We start from the raw sequence: 20,597 nt of genomic DNA on the forward strand, positions 1-20,597 counted from the left end.
ATAATGTGTTTAAAAACAAGAAAAGGGAAGATGAAGAACTAAGTATATTTTTCTGTACTAAATTCCTCCAATAGCCAGAGTAAGAGAGGTCTTCAGGGCACAATTCTTTCCACCCCACTTCTTCATTTCTACCTCCCTCTCAGGAAGCTTTTGATCTGCTGTAATGCGCCAGAATGCATCACTCGGTGACATCACAGTTCCCCATGGAATACAGCTCTAGAGGCTCAGGAGGTGACAGTTTATTATTCTATAGCACAGTTTTCCTGATTTTATCTATCTATCTATCTAGAGAGAGAGAGAAAGAGAGAGAGAAAGTACAGATTGTTACATTAGATATAGTATTTCCCCATGAAATCTGTGTTATATAACAAAATAACCCACCCTACCTAATCCCCTAAAATGCAGCCCCATACTCCGGTGGTACCTGTGATTATACAGAATTACGTAATCTGGGGCACTGCAGTTTACATGACATGGTAATTGGGAAGGTTTCCCAACCGGGGAATCCCTCCTGGGAAAAAATGGATCATCAGTAAGAAGCAATCTTCGCAAGCTTCTTGGGTGTTCCTTCCAAGATGCAGGACACCCAAGCACTTCTTTTGTGAAAGAAGGAGCAGTAAGAAGTATGGCAAGTATGACTTGGGGGAAAAAGTGAAAAGGACACACCCGTCTTGCAACCCTGGAGGTGAATTTCCTGAAACCTACTTTTAAGAGAGTCCCACACACGAAACTAACAATATCTGACTGTCATTTGGCACACAGTCATGGGTAGAACAAAGAAACCTAGGCAGCTTTGTGATAAGACGCTGAGAGACTGGTTTTGGTACTGTAAGCATGAATACTGTATGAGAACTGGCATAACAGAATACTGGGTTGGGCATCCAGAGAACAGATATACCGAGAGTAATCACGTGTGTCATCTGGAAAGTGGACAAGTAAGGGAAAAACAGAAGCTGAACTGTCATTGCAGGTTTCTAGCTTCATAAAGGCAAACCATGTGAACTTGTACTTAGTTTATCTATGGTATCTGTCTTATATCTGAAAGACCTAACAAGCCCTCTGTCTAACACAGTGTAGAACCACCAACCTAACCATGACTTCTGAACTTTTCTATCAATTAATCTTTGGGCTTTTTCATCTGAAATTGTTTGTTTAAAAAAAAAAAAAAAGCAATTTAGTTAACAAAATTAGGCCTAATCCTCAGCTGATGTAAAACAATGTAACACTATTGAAGTCAATAGCCCTATGCTAATTTACACAAGCTCTCCTAAGAGAGGATGAGTGTGCTGTCAATCTAGTTTGCTATATTATGGTCATCACCATAATAACTCAGTACCCTCAATGGGAGTTCAGGTGCCCCATATCTTGCACAATTCAACTCTATATTTGAATTACAGCAATGTAACTGTACCATTGATGCATTATTAAACGGAGAATTTTTCTTTTCCAAGACAACATATTCAAAATTTGGGGCTATAGAGAAGGTAGATTTAGCTAAATTCCATGCAATGCAATAAAATTCATCACCAAAAAGCTAGAGGCAAAATAAAATGAGCACAAATGTAAATGAAGACCCGCTTCTTTAAAAATATAAATTCACCAGCAATTATCAGGATGATGCTGCTAATCTTTTTATATAAAGGAATAAAACCGCCTCTGACTGAATTACAGCTCTGTATTCACAATTGAAGGGTACAGCTGACATCTACAAGACAACAGCAGAGCTCAGCTATTTCTGTAAAGCTCCAGGAACCCAAGCCTAAACTACAGGCATGCCATTTAAATTCAAAACAAAAAGCAACAGTGTGCAGTACATTTTTATGTGTTTTAAAGAGCTGTATGGTTATGGTATTTAAATTTAAACCATTTTAACACAGCTGAAGGCATGTTTGCCAAATGGGAAAGAGTACAGGAGAGGTTTTATGCTTTCTGCTGGAGCATCAAGTGCTGATCACTGCTGGAGACAGGATACTGGACTAGATGGGCCAATAATCTTATTCACTCTGTGGGAAAGTTGGTCTTGCCATACTGGGTATGATCCAACACATACTGAAGTCAATGTAAAGACTCCTATTGACTTCTCTGGGATTTAGATCAGGCCCTATGAGTTCACAGGCATTGGAGATGGGCCCAACCTGCAAAATTCACAGCCAAAGCTAAATCTTCTCAAATTTCAGAATTGGTCACATCCGGGCTTTTGATTCAGCCCACTGGAGAGATGGGGACCAGCTGCAAAGTTTGGATCCAGACTGTCTCAAAGTTTGGAACAGGGATTTTGGTTCTGGGTCATCTTTAACACCTGCAGTACCACCATGTCTGTAAGGAAGTTCGTGGGCCCCATTATGGTTTTGGTAACAACAGTCAGCAGTGTGTTTATAATGACGATATGTATAATGTATATCTGGCATGAATATTATACATGTATAAAAGGTGTGGTTCTCCGACTGTTAAAAAGAACAAACTTGATACCAAATCTCCTTCAAGACAATCACTTCAGAGTATCCATTTTTTAAATTCGATCAAAGACATGTACCCATCCCAAAATGCAGCAATCCCTGCATGTTGAAGTAAGAATTTACTCCACAGACACCAACGCCAGCCTTTGGTGATTTAATCTTTCTATGAAACCACCAAGCGATTTATAGTTTAGTAGTGCTCACCTCTGGCTTCAGTTGAAACTCACCAGTGCATGAAAAGAAGATACTGAAAAGATTCCAAGACGGCCCATTGCAACTTTAGTTGGACGACTTGCGAAAGCAAGTAGCCTTTTTGGGTTTGGCAGCTCTCCTCCTTGGAGGCTAGCTAAATAACAGCGATACCGAAATAGGTCCATTTGGAACTGTTCAAGGTTCTGTTCCCAAACAAAGATCTGTAAAAAGTGTGGATTGGGGAGTGGTACAGAAGAGAAAAAGAACACAGTAGTAAATATCTATTTAAAAAACTACTACTAGAAAATCACATTAATTAAATTTTCTATCAACACTGATTGCATTTCAAAGGAGGGAAAAGAAACAAAAATGATTCAAAGATTTTTAATTGGATGAATAACAAATATTTTTATGTTCATAGTAGAAATCTTCTCCCAAGGCAACTGCTACTTTGATTTGGTGCTAATTAACAGTATTAAAATTCCATTTTTCATTTTCTTTGTTTCCCAGGATTCTCTTCTGAATAGCTCCTAAGAAGCAGATTTTATACATCAAGGACAACAGAGATATGAGAAGCCCAGAAAACCCAACAAGATTCCACAAATAGAGTCCTGGCTCTTCATCATCATCAGCAGTAGTTTAAGAATCAATGAAGCTTGGTGTTATATTTGAAAAAGAAGTGAGGTACACTGGAGATAATTAATCTTATCAGTGGAAGAGCCCTATAATCAGCCTATGTGAGGACTCATTTAAGTAATTCAAATTGCTGGTACAAAATATTTTCAGAGTGCTAAAAAACCAGCAAGATAAAGGGACAGAAAAACTGATCTGTCCTCTGGTTGTGGATTTAAAGCCTTTGAAAAGAACCATTTGAACAGCAAGATAAGCGTCCTCTCTCCCCCTCACCTCTTCTCAAAGGTTTTTGCGGGGTGGGAAATCTCCTTAACTCAGCACATTACAGACCCAGAAGCCTCCTCCTTCTACGGGTAGAATTCCAAACACATTTGGCAGCCTGGGTTAAGAGTGATGCTGTCTAATGAAGCGGGGTCCATATGTTAGTTTCCTAAAATAAGGTGCCATTGTGACAGCAGGAGAGACATCTGCTCTAGGATTTCTGTTTCTCAAATGCAGCTAAGTTGTCCACTTTAAGTTGGAAGTACAAGCAACAGAGGAGTCATGATGGCAATGCTAGCTATAAAATTGATAAGAGAAAACAGAGAATCGAGGCAGTTTCTGAGTTCCATACTTAGGTAGGCTGAGTACAAAAGAATCAATGTGTTCAATATTTAAGCCTCTAACAGCAGCAGCATTTATAAGTCTCTCAGATACTTTATATTAATCTGTTTCATATATACAAGTAAGATTACCTGATCGAGTATGGTCTTCTTCTTCTTGGAGTCCGTTACCGAGGACAGCTGCATTTCACCCATTTTCTTCATTTTCTCATCCATATCGATCTTCTGTTCCAGCTTTTTTATTTCAGTTCTCAACAGTTTGACCGTGTCCTCTTTGTGATGTTGTCTTGCTACTGCGGTTGCACAAGCAGAATGGATTGCAGTGATCCAATTCTCTAGTTCGGTCTGGCTAGAGGTCTGAAGAGACGGAAAGGAAAAAAAGTCAGGATCCTCTTAAAATTGATTAGAGATTAACAAATGCAATTCTCAGGAGATTCCTCTTCCTTGATCTCAAGAACCAAAGCCTTAAATCCACTTGTAACAGAAGAAATAAAAAACTGTCATTCTATACTGCACGTGAAACAGGCCGTTTTTAGCTCAGCACCCTGCATTCAGTATTTAGAATTACACATATATCTATGCCTAGCAGCTGTAGCATATTTGCTAGCAAGTGCTTTAAAATGACTTTCCTTGGCCTTCGTAATGCTACAATAATTTGCAGCATTAAATGAAAATTTTTAGACTGCAAATTCCTTGAGGCAGAGAACGTCTGTCCTCACAGCGTAGCGCGCATGGTTGGCATGCAACAATTAATAATAAATCAATGAAATAATACGTGGCCATAGTATCAGCTTATAGCTTAATACAAGAGCAAAGTATAGCTGCTTCCAAATGAAGGTCTCAAAGCCCTTTATAGTCATTAATGGATTCAATCCTCACAAACACCCCTGGGAAGTAGGTAAGTACTATTATCAGTATATTACAGATGGGAATGAGGACATATAGTAGTTATCATACTATATCAAAGAGCGCGTAATGAAGGAGCTGGGAATATTTAAAAGATCTCCATAACACCAATCCTGTGCTTTAAGCACTGAACAATTCGTCCTTCTTATAATAAGGGGCCTTAGCATGAATGAGAATCAGGCTCTTCCATATTTACTGCTGCTAACAGCATCCCCTGATCTTTCACCAGAATATTTAGTAGAGATGACAGCAACCTGAAAATAAAATGTCAAATGGTACCACTGTTCTTTTATTAATAGATGAGCAAGTTTCCGCTCACCATTCTCTCTTTTCAGTTTTCTGTTGGTTTTATTACAAAGTATTCTGGTAAGTCATTAGAAATGTAAGTTTCTCACACAAACAATAAAAGCTAGAGAGATCCAGTTTACATGCCCATACTTCCCCTCTTGCTTATTATTTTCTGGTCCATTTTCTTTTCTATTTATCAGATGCATTTTTTATTGGACTTGCTACCATTCTAATCTGGAAAACATGTCACCATATATCTTCCCCTATAGAGGGATGAGAGAGACAAGGTAGGTGAGGTAATATCTTTTTATTGAACCAGCATCTCTTGGTGGAAGGGACAAGCTTTTGAGCTTCAGGTCTGGAGAAGGTAACCAGAGGTCTGAGCTAAATATGAGGTTGGACAGATCATTAAGCACAAGGGGTTCACACATGCTGTAGGAGACCACTTAAAACGAAGTGGGCAATTAAAGGTTAGTAGGGAGTTGGGTGTGTTACAAATTGTTGTAATGAGTCATGAAACCAGTGTCTCTGTTAAGTCCACAGTTTTTAGTGTCCAGTAGAGACACTAAAGAATTTAAGTTCCCAGGCTTGTCTTTTGAAGGTGTTGCACATATTTCCTTTGAGGATGATAATTGAGAGGTCAGATATGGAATGATATGGAATGATCGCTTTTTTTTTTTGTCTTCTGTCATTTTTCTGTCATTCGAGAGCACAGTGATTGTCTGGTCTCACTCACATAGTTGTTGTTGGAGCATTTGATGCACCGCATGAGGTACACCATATGTTGTGACAGGCATGTGTAGTTAAGGATCTTGAAAGGTGTGTTGGGGATATTGATCGCCATAACAGTGGAGAGATGTCTGCAGGTTTTGCATCTGTTGTTCTGGCAGGTCTGGTGCCACTTTGAATTGTTGTGTCCTGTTCTGTGGGGAGTTTGCTTCTCATGATGAGCTTAGTGAGGTTGGGGGTTGTTTGAAGGTCAGAAGAGGGGGTTCAGGAAAGATTTCTTTCAGGTTCTGGTCCCCATCAAATATGGGTTGTAACTGCTTGATGATACCCCCTATGGGTTCCAATGTCGGGTGGTAGGGAAAACTGGGGGTGTGGAGGGGTTTCTCCCCTGTATTCTTCCAGGGTATTTGGGTGGCCCATTCCATGATGCCATCTATTTTTCCGGTGTCCCTTCCACCAACTGAAGTTGGTCCAATAAAAGATATTACCTCATCCACTTTGTCTCTCTTATATCCTTGGACAAACATGGCTACAACAACACTGCAAACATATCTGGAGGGATGTCAACCTAAAGAGGCCATGAAGAAGAATGATCTTCACTTAAGGCACTGGACTGGTACTCAGGGGAGTTGGGTTCAGATCCCAGTCCTGCCATGGACTTTCTGCGTAACCTCAGGGAAGTTACTTAAGGCCTAACCAAAGGCTCCCACTGATTTCCTTGGGCTTTGAATCAGGCCCTTAGTCAGTCTTTGTCTCAATTCCTCATGTGAATAATGGAGATAATATTTCCCCACCTCACAAGGTGTTGCAGGGATAAATTTATTACTGTATGTGAAACACTCAGATATTATGGTGATGAGAGCTATTTAGAATCTTTGTTTTCCCCTCTCATGTCGGCAGCTAAGATTGCAGCATTTCCCAGACTTTGGAAAGCTAAACTCACCTTCAGGAACATGAAACTAACTATACCCACCTTTGAATCCAATCTGTATTGTTAAAGGCCTACTCTTCTTCTTCCACATAATTTCTATACACACCCTGCTGATCCCTTGCACTTGCCTCTCTCAAAGTGTACATGTATGGGGGTAGTTGGAGGTGTGGGGGGAATGCTGGACTAGTGTATGTGACAGGGGTGCAGTTTCATGGAAGTCCAGAATTCTGATTTGAGATTTTTTTTTATAGCTAAAGAAAATATGTCAAGTACTCCTTTTCCATCCTTGCAAAATAAAAAGTAAATCGCCCTAACCCCCTTACTAAGCCCTCACTAATTTACAGCATATAGTGAAACAAAGTTTTATAGTCAACTATATGTTGTAAGAGACTCAATTGACTTTCGTTGCATGTCAATCTTTAACAGTAATCACATGAGTATTTGTCTTGTAGCTAAAGGACCTGTGAATAGCATACCACCTTGTTCTATTTAAGCCTACTTATTCATAAATAGACTCATAGACTCATAGACTTTAAGGTCAGAAGGGACCATTATGATCATCTAGTCTGACCTCCTGCACAACGCAGGCCACAGAATCCCACCCATCCACTTCTATAACAAACCCCTAGCCTATGTATGAGTTATCGAAGTCCCCAAATTGCGGTTTGAAGACCTCCACCACCATCTGTTTTCTTCAGTCACTAGCAATGAGGAAGAGGAAGACTGCCTCTTCGAGCTACTCCACCAGAGGTTTTCATTATTTGCTAAGGACCTGATCCAATTTTCATCAATGTCAATGAAAAGGTTCCCAAGGAGGCCCAGTTCAGGAGAGCAATTAAGTACATGCAGAATCCCCTTTGACTTCTATGGGACTCAAAGGTGTGCTTAAGGTTAAGCATATGCTTACGTACTTTCCTGGACAGAGCTGCTTTCCTGAGTTCCTGAGTTCCCAGGAGCTGGATCAGGCCCATATTGACAGAATTAACGTTACATCTCCTTCTTTGTCCTCTACTGATACCATAGAAATTGTATTGCATTTCCATATTAAATCCAAACAAGCTCACAGCAATCTAATGAGCTCTCATTCACTGAGAAATTCACTAGAATTTGCCACCAATCCTGATGATGAGTAGAGCCTAACTTGGCGAGCAATGCTACTGAAATAATCAAACTGTTTGTGGAGTAAAGACTGTTAATTGAGAGTTAGGATGGCAGCAGCTAGCCCTTATTGTATAAAACCCTTCTTTGTACATATGATGGAGGAAAAATAATTAAAATAAAACAGAATGTTTTATTGTGTGATCAAATATATGGTACTCTACAGTGCAATAATAATTGTAAAATGTCCTATTTCTCTTTTAAAATAGTATGTTCATGTCAGATTCACTTCTTGTTTGGGGTTTTTTTTTGGGGGGGGGGGGGGACTATTTTTTGTTAAGCACTTTAACTCTTTTTTTGGACATGGAACAGGTTATTAAGCACGCAGACCAAGAGGATTGCTCTGCCTCCAGTGGAAAGGAAAAACCTTGTAAACAAGCTGCATGTATCTCAAATGTATGTGGTGTTGCAAGATACACTGAACTTCTGGTAAATGCATGTGACATCCACATGTAAATGGATTTGTGTAGGCATGATAGGAACTGACTGAACAGGGAATTATTATGTAGGAGATGTCTGATGTCTCTGGACACAATGCAGCGAGAAAGGTTGTTACAAAAGGTATAATATTAAACAGTGGCTTTATGTTTCCTCTAAGCCTATAGTCTCCATTGGATAGAAATAATCTACTACAGTTCTCTGGGTTTGTTTTTTTTTAAACTAACTAATATAACATTTTGTATTGTATGAATCTATATGTGTGTGTTATTAGTAGCTAAGAAACACTGTTGAACAGCAGTGTACATGCTCCAGCAATTCTGTGTCCATCAGATTAAGCCCTGGGGCTACAATCACTTACAAATTATTTCCACAATTATGGCTGATTCCCCTTCCCTTTCCCCAAATCCACCCCTGCATTTTCTTCTAATTCTGTTCCTTTAGAGTTACATGGGTTCCACTATATACAAGACCCCCCCCAAAAAAGGGGGGGCATAAGTCACAAGAAAACAATAATTTACTTTGAAAAGGTTCACTTTTGCTCTTTCCCACATAAAGTTACATAAAAATCTAGTCATGACATTATGACACAGAGCTTTTAACGAATAAGGCCTTGAGTTGCCACAAAAGAAATGTATTGAATGTGACCTTTTCTGTATTTAGCCTCTACTGGCATTAATTTTACAAGAAGGGAGGTTTTCCAAAAGAAATGCAAATGAAAGATTTTATACTCATGTAAATAGATCTGACGGTGGTGGTGCTTCACAGCTTATTTAATTCATGCTGAGGCCACATGCTACTGTATTTGCCCCCTGGATGGAAGCACGCCAAGATGACAAAAAACACCTCCTAAGAGAAAGGCACTGGGGAGTTGGGGAGGAAGCAGTGAAGAAAATCAAATATTAGTTATGGAAAAATATACTGGGGTTTCAGCAATGTAAATGAGGGTAGAATTTAGCCTTTTGTGTGTATAAATATCATGGGCTAAGATCATCAACAGCATAGCCACACTGAAGTCAACAGAGCAATGACAATTTACACCAATTGAGGATTGGGCCCCATGTTTATAAAAGCTGGCCATACTTTTGAGAGGTTTGCTTTTAAAGGTTTATTAAGAAATGTTGGGGAGAATCATTCTGCAACAGTGGACAGAAATATAAAAATATAGTAAAATCCAGACATTTTTTCCATTTGATCAAGGATTTACAGTCCCAAATTGTCACCAGATTAAAAAAAAAAAATCACTGACTGAGAAAATCTGCAACAAAAAGCTAGGCTTATAAAGTGGTAAGAGTGTAGCTGGGAAATGACTGCTCAATTCAGGCTGATCATTCCATTTGGTAAAAAAAAAAAAAATGAATGTCAGATCATAGCTAGCAGGAGTTTTTGGTGTGAAAGGAATGCTGGATTGGACCCCAAAAAAATGATCAGAGTAACAAAGACAGTTGAAAGGTAGCACTATTTTTTAATCAGATCAGCATCTGGCCTTTCTATAGTTTTAGGTTTTCTTTAAGCTGCTAATAAACTATACATTGTAAATAAAGCAGAAAAGTAGCTGATTTTAATATCTAAAATCTGCAAGACATTTAGAACCATAGTATGCACTGAGCTAGGAAAGTGAAATGTTCAGCAGAGTCTGTTGTGAGTGGTGTGGGATTCCGCACTGTGAACTGTAATGAAAAGGACCTATGGACCTCCAAATATTTCCTGCTAATTCACACAACTCATGCTCATGTAAATTTCTCAAATCTTTCTGTAAGGTCCCATCTTCAATTGCATATCTACTGTGACAAGGGGTTGTGTTTTAGCCATGCGCATAGTTTGGCGGGTTGCAACACCCCCCCAAAACACAAACTTGGGGCAGGTGCAGAATTTGTTGCTTACCCTTCCCTCACAAACGCGTGGCCCCATTAGCCTGACTGGAGCTGCCCTCCCAAATATAGAAGTCAAACTACGTGTGGTAGTGCTATGGTTTTAGCCCTTCTGGGGCACTATATACTGTAGTTTGGTCTTGCCTGTGGAGGTGGGAGCAAACTGTGTTATAACCATAGCACTAAGTTGTATTAAAGTTCTGGCTTTCATAGGGTTGCAAAACCATTTGCTAACATGTTACCAGTTGACTTTAAATCTAGCTACACAAGCAGAGAGCACAGCGTGTTATAAAATAGTAGACTTGGGACTGTACAAGGGACCTGAATTTGGTGTCAAGCCCCCTCAGGGTTGTTTTCTCTACATAATGAATGAATGCTACCGAGCAGGAACTCCACCCTTTCTACTCGCCTAGAGCGAAGTCCTGACCCCACTGAAGTCCATGGGAATTTTGACATGGATTTCAATGGGGTCAGAATTTCACCCTGGTCTGCAAGATGAACAAAAAAGTTAAAAAGAGAACAACTCTGTATAACTCAAGAACAGAACAAACCTGAAAGAGAAATGCATCCCCAAGGGAATTACTGAGGCAGAAAACAAAGTCTTTCTTTGGGTGCTCAGGCACTGCTTGCACTATACTGTTTTCCACCCAGACAGCGTGCTTTGGGATGCTGTTGTGGTCTATTCCAGATCTGCCATCAGTCTCATAGAAGAATAATGTACATCCTAGGAAAAACACGAGAAAGGCATTAGCAAGCAGCATATTTAAATACCATAAAACCACATCTATTCAATTCTTTGTTGCAGAAGAATGTAGCCCTAATACTCTGAGTCCTCCAAAAATGAAAATTAAATCAATATATCCTTGGGCAGCTATCGCAATGCCTTTTTATGGATCTTCCATACAGACTACTTAAAATCGATTGGTCTGGTAGGAAACATCTGAAGGGAGTTTTTCAGTATCTACCACCCAGTTCCCAGTAACATTGATGGCAGTCTTAAAAGTAAATCTCTTTACCATCTACTGACAGTGTACTCCTCTGTGTTTGGAAACATGGGCAAAATGCTTAAAAGTGCCTTTCTACCTATATTTGCCCCAAACTATACTTTATTGCAATAGTGTTTGCACCTTTGGTACAAACTCTCACATGCCTTTTTTGTTGTTTATTTAAAAACACTGTATTAACCATTTAATTTTATGTCCTATTTCTCTTTCCAGAACCTGCTCTCATTTCTGCTTTCATTCAGGACAATGAAGAGCTTCTGTCAGGCACAGAAGCGGCCTGTGAACTGACAAGCATTGTCCCAGGAAACCTAAGCGGGAACAGTCTCCTCTCTCTGCCCAGCAAGCAACCAGCTTGAGAAAAAAGAGTGGCAGGATTCACAGAAAGAGCCAATGCAAATCTGCTCATGAGCAAGGATGGTGTGTATGAGCCTTTTTGAAGGAAAGAGATGGCAGAAGCAGGAATTTGCATCTGGATAGGCCTTGTGCTACATTGGTAGGACCTGACTCCTCGCATCATCAAAAGCCAGCAATACTGACAGAAAGAATTTAGTGAATATAGCTACCCGTAAACTACAGTGACAGTAAGGGATACGCTTAGACCACTGCTACTAAGAGATCATTCCATCAATATACTCTTTTTTTCTTCCACCCTCAAATGTGAAGGTGCTGGAGAACAGCCTTGGAGACGTGGATTGTTCACAGAAGCAATATGTCACAAGCCAAAGGATGTGAGCCGATACTTCATTCGCCAGGGTCCATTCAACTCATGGCCTCACTGCTGAGATTGCCAGCAAGGGTGCCTCTCCACCCTGCCCGCTCAGCCCCAACAGTGCACAGTGCCGGGGCATGCTGTGGGATGTCCATATTCTAACATCGTTTGGGTTTTTATTATTGTTGTTGTTGGGGGGTTGTTGGGGTTTTTTTGTCTGTACCATGGATGGGAAAATACAGGTACAGATGGAAGCTGTGAACACAATTCTTTAAAGGCAGCTCTGTAACCATGTTGCCCTATCAGTGTGACAAAAATTAAAAACCCCAATATGTCAGAAGGTGGACTCCCCTCAGAATGCCAGACTACTGTGAGCTGGCAGAGTCAGCCTTATAGAGTAGACAGGCCCTGAGGGAAACCATTGTTCTGCTTAAACTGTCTTTCAACTACTAGTTACTATGGTTCCTTGAAGGTAGAGATCAAGGTTTTTTTCATGACTGAATCCCGATGAGTAAGCGAAAAAATAGATTGGATTGAGTTATCCCCACTGAAAAAAAATTAATGAACAAAAACAAAAAAACCTTGTTCCCCTGCAATGTGTTAGCTATTGATCAATGTGTTATCAACACGGGGAAAAAAATCCCTGTGCATTTTAGGTGAAGACAGACTATAAATTAATCTTTACAATTTTCAGGCAAAATATAGTTAGTCTGTAACTCTAGGATCTCTGCAATTTCTGCGATTATTCAATATTATATAAACAGTTTAATTTAATAATGTAATCTCTAGCTTTTTCTGTTGAAAATAGTGGTCAGAATGGAAACTGATGCATGGTTACCCCTTTAACCCAACATTGCAGAAAACTATTTGCAGCCAAACACTAGCAGCTGTTAACTTCAAAGCTTAGTTTAAATGCGACCTTATTACGCCACAGCAATCTAAGACACAAACATTTGACTTGAGACAAGGCACTTTAACGTACCATTGCCTTTATGCTCATCCTTCCCCTTCTTCTCCCCTCCCAGATGGCTCTTTGTTTACCAATTCTTCACAGCCAGCCTTTCCTTTCACACTGCCTCAGCAAGAAGGAGATTAGGGGTTCTCTCTGCTCCCTCAGCCGTGGAATTTCTCTTCTTTTATTCCCCCAACCTCTGTAACAATTGCAATGAAGGGCTGGCACTCACAATTTGTTTTTAAATTGCTGCTACAAACACTGGTACATGCCACCTGGCAAGAGTTGTGGAATCAGAACCTATTCTTCATCCCTGGAGCTCAGCAGGTACCTTTCCAAGGCTAATCTCTAAGGGTCAGTCAACATAAAAAAAGCAAAACTATGTCAGGGAACCTAGTTACAACCTGGTTTTCCCCTTGACCTGGTTAAAACATGGTTCCATTTTGTACACAAGACTTTTCCACGCAAAAACCTTTGGTAGTCCTATCTACATTATGGAATAGAGCTGTGTTGTTACCAGTCCCCTGACAATTCTACTCATAGTGTACACAGACTCTTACAGAGCTGGGAAATGGATGACTGAGTCTAAATATGAGCTTGGTTTCTCCACTTCGCAGTTTAAGATGCTTGCGCAGAGATTCTCAGGAGGCTACTTACAGATCCAATTTTAACCTAGTGTGCCTGTTTCTTTACTATTGTTATTATTTATTTGTATTATAGCAGTACCTAGAGGCCCCACCTGAGATCCCCACCGCATAGTGCTAGGAGCTGTATAAACACACAGGGAGAGAGCCCCTGCCCCGAAGAGCTTACAATCTGGTCAGGACGGACAAATGGCAGCAGGAGAAAAAGGCTCTCAGAGGTCTTTCCAAAGGTCACAAAGCAGGTGTGTGAACCAGAAATAGAACCAAAGTCTTCTGAGTCCCAGTCCAGTGCCCCATCCACTAGGCCACACTGCTGCTCCTGTTCATACTATTCAAGGCCTTGTCCATACTACGAGCTAAAATTGTACTATAATTATTTATATTCTCACAGCACGCAGAACCCTCAGTCAGGATCGGCACCCCATTGTGCTAGGCACTGTACAAACACACACAAAGACACAGTCCTTGTCCCAAAGAGCTTACCCCTGAATGGCAGCTGTGGCAGCTGTTGCAGGGTTGGTGCTAGCACCAACTCCATGATCACAGCAGACAGGGATTTCGTTTATAATACTTTTATAAACATGCTTTTCAGAGAAATGTGCACGCTGGCCAGGGAAGCCATGCTAGTTCCAAAGGTTGCCAGCACGGTTTTAAGCATAGTGCAGACTCTGCCTTAGAAGCAGCACAGCAACTTAATTTTGACAAAAGCACATACCGCAATTGTGAGAGAGTGAGTGAGTGACCATTAAAAAAATTCCCAAAGACAATCAAGAACATTCTCTGCTACTTCCCTACTAATTTTGCAATATTTTCCAGTGGCTTTGGTAAGAGTGATACTGGCGTAAATTTTTGTTTCATCACTTCTTTTTTTAAACAAGCATAAAAGAAGCATTCATATTACCATTGGGTAGACGTGCCTTGTCTATTAAATGTGTAATCAGAAATTTCACTCAATTTAATAAAATCACTAGAAACAACATGGCTTCCGTGTTGTAATGATGCTCACTCTGTAAATATGGGAGCACCCCGTTAAACACAGCTCTGATGTTTATATTCCTGTATAATGTCTCTTCAAACAAAAGCTCACTGTTGTAATGATTATTGTTTTGATTCCAATAGTTACATGGCAAGGATTTGTAAACCTGTCAATGACACATAAATAAATAGGCAGCACTCAGGTACTTGTGTTGGATAGAAAACACAAAGAATTATACCTTAAGGCCCCAATTTTGCAGTTAGCTCTATATTGGCACAGAGACGTACCCAAGTGGTGCTCACTGAGGGATCAGAGCTGAACTTTGCACGTTGATAAAAACATTTAAAAATTAAATCAGATCAAGGCCTCTAGATTTTGATGCTATAGGCCAGTGTTTCCCAAACACTTGGTGGACTGTTACTCCAGGCCAATGGCAGCTGCTGGAAGTGGCGCGGGCTGAGGGACGTACTGGCCGCCGTTTCCCACAGCCCCCATTGGCCTGGAGCAGCGAACTGCGGCCAGTGGGAGCCATGATTGGCTGGACCTGCGGACATGGCAGGTAAACAAACTGGCCTGGCCCACCAGGGGCTTTCCCTGCACAAGCGGCGGCGTCCCAAGTTTGGGAAACACTGCCATAAGCCAAATTCTGTGCTAATTTACATCCTCGATGACCTTTTGATGCCTATGTAAATTATTAATGACATTCTATCTGATATACCTTTTAAGGAAACCCAATAGTGTTTCCATTTTCTGCGTGTAGCTGACTCCACTTTCTTATTCTTTTTGTGCACCAGAAAATTTTTCACTGCAAGAGCCCCAGCCTTCCGTACAGTGCCCTGGCCAGCTGTAAGGAGGATGTCAGACTGCCCTGGAGAACTCAAGGTACCACTGCTTTGCTCATCACTCAGGGTTGAACCAGCTTCTTCCAAGTTCTCGCTGTTGGTGGTGCTCATTTCCAGCTCCCTTCGGAAGTTCTCATACACTCCCTGACGGACCCCATCTCCCGTAGAGCTGCTGCCACTGTCGCTGCCAATGAAAGCTCGACTAGCCGTTGGAGAATAGCTAGAGTTTGTAGCATTTGAACGTCTGGAGAGGAGGTCTGTATCGATGGTTGCGCCCTCGATTCCACTGTCAGCAAATTCACTCCCTTCACCTGCATTCACATCCTGATTAAAAAAAAGGAAACATCATATGAAGGTAGCTGATATACCATCCTACCCTGGCACTTTGAAGAGGCTAAAAGAGCCTGAAGTTTCCCTGATTGTATCAAATTTCTTCACATTCCTACTTTGCTTGACATCGGAACGTCCCTTCAATCTGCCCTGTGAAGACAAGTGGCTGGAAGAATAGGTATTTTAGCAGGGCTTCCGGCAACAATGTAGGAAAGACCATACAGCTTTAGTATGTGCCCCACCAGCAGAGTAAATTGGGAGAAAGAGGGGAAACGACTTAAATTGTTTACCCTAAACTAAGTTAATGGTGGTAACAAGTTTTCAGGAAGGAAAGCATGTGACAGGAAAAACAATGACTATGTCTGGGGAAGAAGTCATCACCCATAAGTCTCAGAGAGGAAAAACACTGATATTGTATATTTACACCTGCAACTGAGACTCTGTCTTAGGCATCCTATGATTGCCACTTGACATTTATATAACTGAAGATGTACTTTTCCCGTAGGTGGATATGTATTAAAAATTGTGGCATTCCCACTCCTACCACTCCCCGAAAGAAAGGACTCGTTCTTTATGAATGCTACATATCAACAGACACTTGTGAGTCTGTCTACATGCGCTGTTTAGAAGAATAACTACTTCCTCGCCCACTCAGTAAATCCAGTTCTTCTGGTCAGTTTTGATTTCAATACATTCATTAATAAAGTACCATCTTAGACCCCAATCCTGCAGGCTGCTCTGGACTGTTGTACCCCTTCATCCACACAGCACTCAACTAACTTAAATGGAACTCCACATGGGTGCAGAGATCCTCCTGCACAGACCAGCTTTCAGGGTCAGGATCTTATTTAGTGCTGTTCCATACACCTGTTTTGGAAACCATCAATCTCCCCAGTTCCTTGCAACACAGAGAATAAGGGGATGCTTAGAAAACATCAGAGCCAGTGCTGCTGAGAAACCAGCCATTTACAATAGACTGTCACAGACTGATTTTCTCATCTCATCTCAAAGTGCAGAAAGGTGCAGGGAAAATACAAATTCTTAATCTAAGTTCCTAAAATTCTGTGTGTGTGTCAGACACCACACGTGTGGGGGGTAGTCACAGCATTTCCACCAGTTTCAGATCCATGCAATTCCAACTCTCCCAGTGGACTTTAAACTAGTATAAAACTGGAACACCTCCATGCTGAATCAGACTGAAAATATCTTAAAGGATACAAATCAGGAGATTTATAAAAGGAACAATGAATACCTTTTGCACTTGGTTGGATTTTTTTTTTAGAGAAGTATGTAACTCTTATAAGTAACTAATTTCTAATTTGACATAGACTGTTGTGTAGCACAAGTTAAAAAAATCAATTGAGTTTTTAAGCATATTCTAATTTTAGGAACATTTAGTTAATTGTTTGATTCAAGTAATGATTTAACAGACATTTAGATTTCTAGTAATCTTTTTATTCATGCATGTAGTATGTATAAAGTTAATTCTAAATATATTGCTTCTCTAATTTTTATTTAAAACATACAAAAAAAGTGTGTGTTTGTTTTTAAATGAAGTGTCACTAAAACAGATCCATCAATGCAGGGGAGTAATGGAAATATGATTTGCCCTCTTGGCAACATTTATAAAAACTGTGCTTGATATTCTGTTTACCAGACCATGAGAATTCTCTCAAAAAGAGGCATAATCGTAGTGGTCGAAGCACAGAACTGAAACCCAGGAACTCCGGAGTTCTAATCCTAGCTCTGACACAGATTCATAGTGTGTCCTTGAGCAAGTCACATAAAAGATCTGCCTTGATTCCCACATCTGTCAATGGGGATAATACCGCATGCCTCTCAGGAATGTTGTACCGGTTAGCTGATGTTTGTAAAACACTGACAAGATGAGAAGCTCCGCATAACTACATTATCTACACTCAGGAGTATTGTACAACAATCATAACCGTGCAGTGATCCATGGAATAGACTAGATGGTTCAAAAAGTTTCCTTACAACTCAATGATTTTAGGATTCTACCCTGTCCTCAATATCTCCTCACCAACACCCCAACATCCTCTAAAAAACTGAGGTCTACACTACCACTTACTTTGGTATAAGTTACATTGCTCAGGAGTATAAATAAATTACCCCCCTGAGCAACGTAACTTACATCGACCTAAGCACTGGTGTGGACAGTGCTATGTTGGTGGAAGCGCTTCTCCCGCCGACATAGCTACCCCCTCTCATGGAGATGGATTTATTATGTCGACAGGAGAGCTCTCTCCTGCCAGCACACAGCGTCTTCACCAGACATAGTGCAGCTGCACCGATGTAGCGTATTTAGCGTAGACTAGCCTTGAGATTCTGGCCCTGCAGGGGGATTAGAATCCAAATACATAAAAGGGAGAATAGATCAAAACTTGTTGCCAGTTGATATTCATCCAGTACCGTTCGCCTTTAGGAATTACAATGTCACATTTAGCGAGACGAGTATCTTAAACAGTCTGCTGTATAAGACAATTGGTCTATAGGTTAGTAAAGTTAAGAGCATTCATCAGACAGGTTTTTTGCCTTCGGGCCTTATACTGTACTGTCTGCTGGTTCCCATCAGAGGGTTATAATCAGTTTGAGAGTGTCACATGAAATTTTCTAATGACACCTTGAAATGTTATAATCTGCACACTAACAGGGTCTCAATTAAAGAGTTCAGCAGAAAGTCAGAAAGTCACTGAGGGTTATTATGCATTTTCGGGGATGGTGGGGGGGAAGGGGAGAATTAGAGATTGAACGTGTTGTCCGCTGTATCAAGTGGAGAAGGACAGATGGGTTTTGATTAAGGAATAATAGAAAAAATGTCCAACTTGGGTGATTAAAGTTAGGCACCAAACTAACATTTTGGCTTGAATGGTGAGCACCCATGGCTCCAACTGGATAGATCATCTAATACAGATAATATAACTTTAGGCACCCACGTTTCAAAATTTTGGCCAAGAAATGTGGTGACTGCTGTGCATTACACAGATTAAAGGACACTCCTGTATGCTTCTATTAAAGAATACTCAACATTTCTTTCACAATTGCTCAAACACCAGCCTAACACCCAGAATTATGGTGACACTAATGTCCTCTTAAAGGGAGACTATCAGAGTTCTGGATCTGTTACAGCAGTGGTCCCCAACCTTTTTGTGGCCAGTAGCACATTCATGTTTTCAGAAGAGTGTGGCGGGCGCCAACAATTTTTCAAGGCTTATTTTGTATTTGTACATTAAATAATACGAAAAACATCATATTTAATATACATAATATATGAATCCATAAGATAAAAAGAGTAATTTTACATGTAAAATGTATTAATTAAATTATTCAGCAATTACTCTTTCACCTTACCATGTGAATTTGCTCTTTTTTATCTACCTGTAAGAAAAATTAAGGAGTTTTTACAAAATAAATATCAAACAGTTTTCATCTTATTTTTAAAAAGTTAAACATTGTTGAACTGCTGGCCCAAATATATTTATTATTCTTACTTTAACATAGAATGAAGCCTGCAGACCGGAGTTTTCTGTCCCTGGCAGGCGCGGGGCCGCGGTTTCTCTCCGGCTTATGCCGCGGCCCCACACCTGCCAGGGACCAAGAACACCGGTGCCCACAGCCTGCAGCCCCAGAGTTCTCTGTCCCCAGCAGGGGTGGGGCCGCGGCTTCTCTCCGGCTTCGAAGCTGAAGAGAAGGCGCGGCCTGGTGCCTGCCGGGGACAGAGAACACTGGCGCCCGCAGCCCCGCGCCTGCCAGGGACAGAGAACACCAGCGCCCGCAGCCTGCAAGCCTCGGAGTTCTCTGTCCCCGGCAGGCGGGGGCCGCGGCGTCTCTCCCCTGCTGGGCACTAGGCAGGTGCATAAAAGTGCCTCGGCAGGTGCCACGGCGCCCGCGGGCAGTGCGTTGGAGACCACTGTGTTACAGGAAGGGCCAGGGAGGCATTCTAATATCACAGGTTAGCACTTAAAGCACAGAAGCACATTTCATTCCTGGGTAAAAGGAATTACCAGGGACCAGATTTGGAATTGACAGGTTACGACATACACTACATAGGGATTTTATGTTCTCTCTGGAATTCATGTCTCCAGCTCATGACTAGATTCTTTGTAACTGGAAGGAAAAAACAAAAACAAAAAAAAAACCCACCACTGCTCTTAGGGACTGATCCAGCAAAGTGTTGACCACATTACCAAAGGTAGGAGGTATCTGATGAGAACACTGCATGTTCCTTTGGAGCCTATGTTTTTTTGCTGTTTTAACAGAGTATAATTTGCCACTGGCAAATTTATTCTAGAACTCTACACAAATACCACTATAGGGCTTCTTTTTGTTTCTCTTGGAGTTTGTTTAGGTTCTGACTAAAATCCTTGTCTAAAATCTTCTAAAATGCAGGAATGGCACCTGATAGTTTACTCTTTGCCAGGGAAATCCCCAATTTAAGCTCCCAGTCCTGCAACTAGGTTCCCTGTAAGCAGATGCAGACCTGCACCCAGGCAGAATCACAGGGGAAGCACATGCAGGAAGTTCATTGGAAGACTCGGGCCAAAATCTGTTTTGCCATCCCACCACCTCTCCACTTTTATTTGCCTACCTACAGACCTGGGGAAGAACGTATGCTTTGTCTCAGAGAAAGAGAGCAAGCTATCTCCTTGAAGGCAGAGAGATCAAGGAGCTCAACGGAACAAACGTTCATGTCTTAAATCTCAGAACCAGAACAGGTTCTAATCCATAAAGAATATGAACCGAACAAATACAGACATCTATGAGTTTGCCCTTTTGACTAAATTTTTGCTATTTGGAGCATGAAGAGAAGGCCGGAGAGTTATTAGCCTATATATTGAAAACAACAGAATCCAGCAGGAGCAGTGCAGCCATCTAGGATAAAAATAGTACTCTGCTTAGCAAGTCAATAGCTATTAAC

General features: G+C 40.9%; 1 protein-coding gene and 1 long non-coding RNA gene across 2 annotated transcripts in view; one reads left to right on the top strand and one right to left on the bottom strand.

Moving 5' to 3' along the window:
- Positions 1-20,597, bottom strand: part of TIAM1 (TIAM Rac1 associated GEF 1) — a 248,546-nt gene that overhangs the window by 65,716 nt on the left and 162,233 nt on the right. The window contains exons 5-8 of the mRNA XM_045002300.1: positions 15,208-15,655; positions 10,756-10,928; positions 4,016-4,240; positions 2,684-2,869 (exon numbers count right to left, since the gene is read on the bottom strand). Of these exons, the coding sequence (XP_044858235.1) occupies positions 2,684-2,869; positions 4,016-4,240; positions 10,756-10,928; positions 15,208-15,655 (1,032 nt within the window). The remainder of the gene's footprint in view (positions 1-2,683; positions 2,870-4,015; positions 4,241-10,755; positions 10,929-15,207; positions 15,656-20,597) is intronic.
- On the top strand, positions 265-15,408 carry LOC123362033. The gene is made up of 5 exons (XR_006576319.1): positions 265-685; positions 3,159-3,332; positions 11,422-11,936; positions 13,590-13,755; positions 15,284-15,408. It is a non-coding gene; the product is annotated as an uncharacterized LOC123362033 (long non-coding RNA).

The sequence above is a fragment of the Mauremys mutica genome, chromosome 1 (assembly GCF_020497125.1).
Source record: "Mauremys mutica isolate MM-2020 ecotype Southern chromosome 1, ASM2049712v1, whole genome shotgun sequence".
Classification (NCBI taxonomy): domain Eukaryota; kingdom Metazoa; phylum Chordata; order Testudines; family Geoemydidae; genus Mauremys; species Mauremys mutica.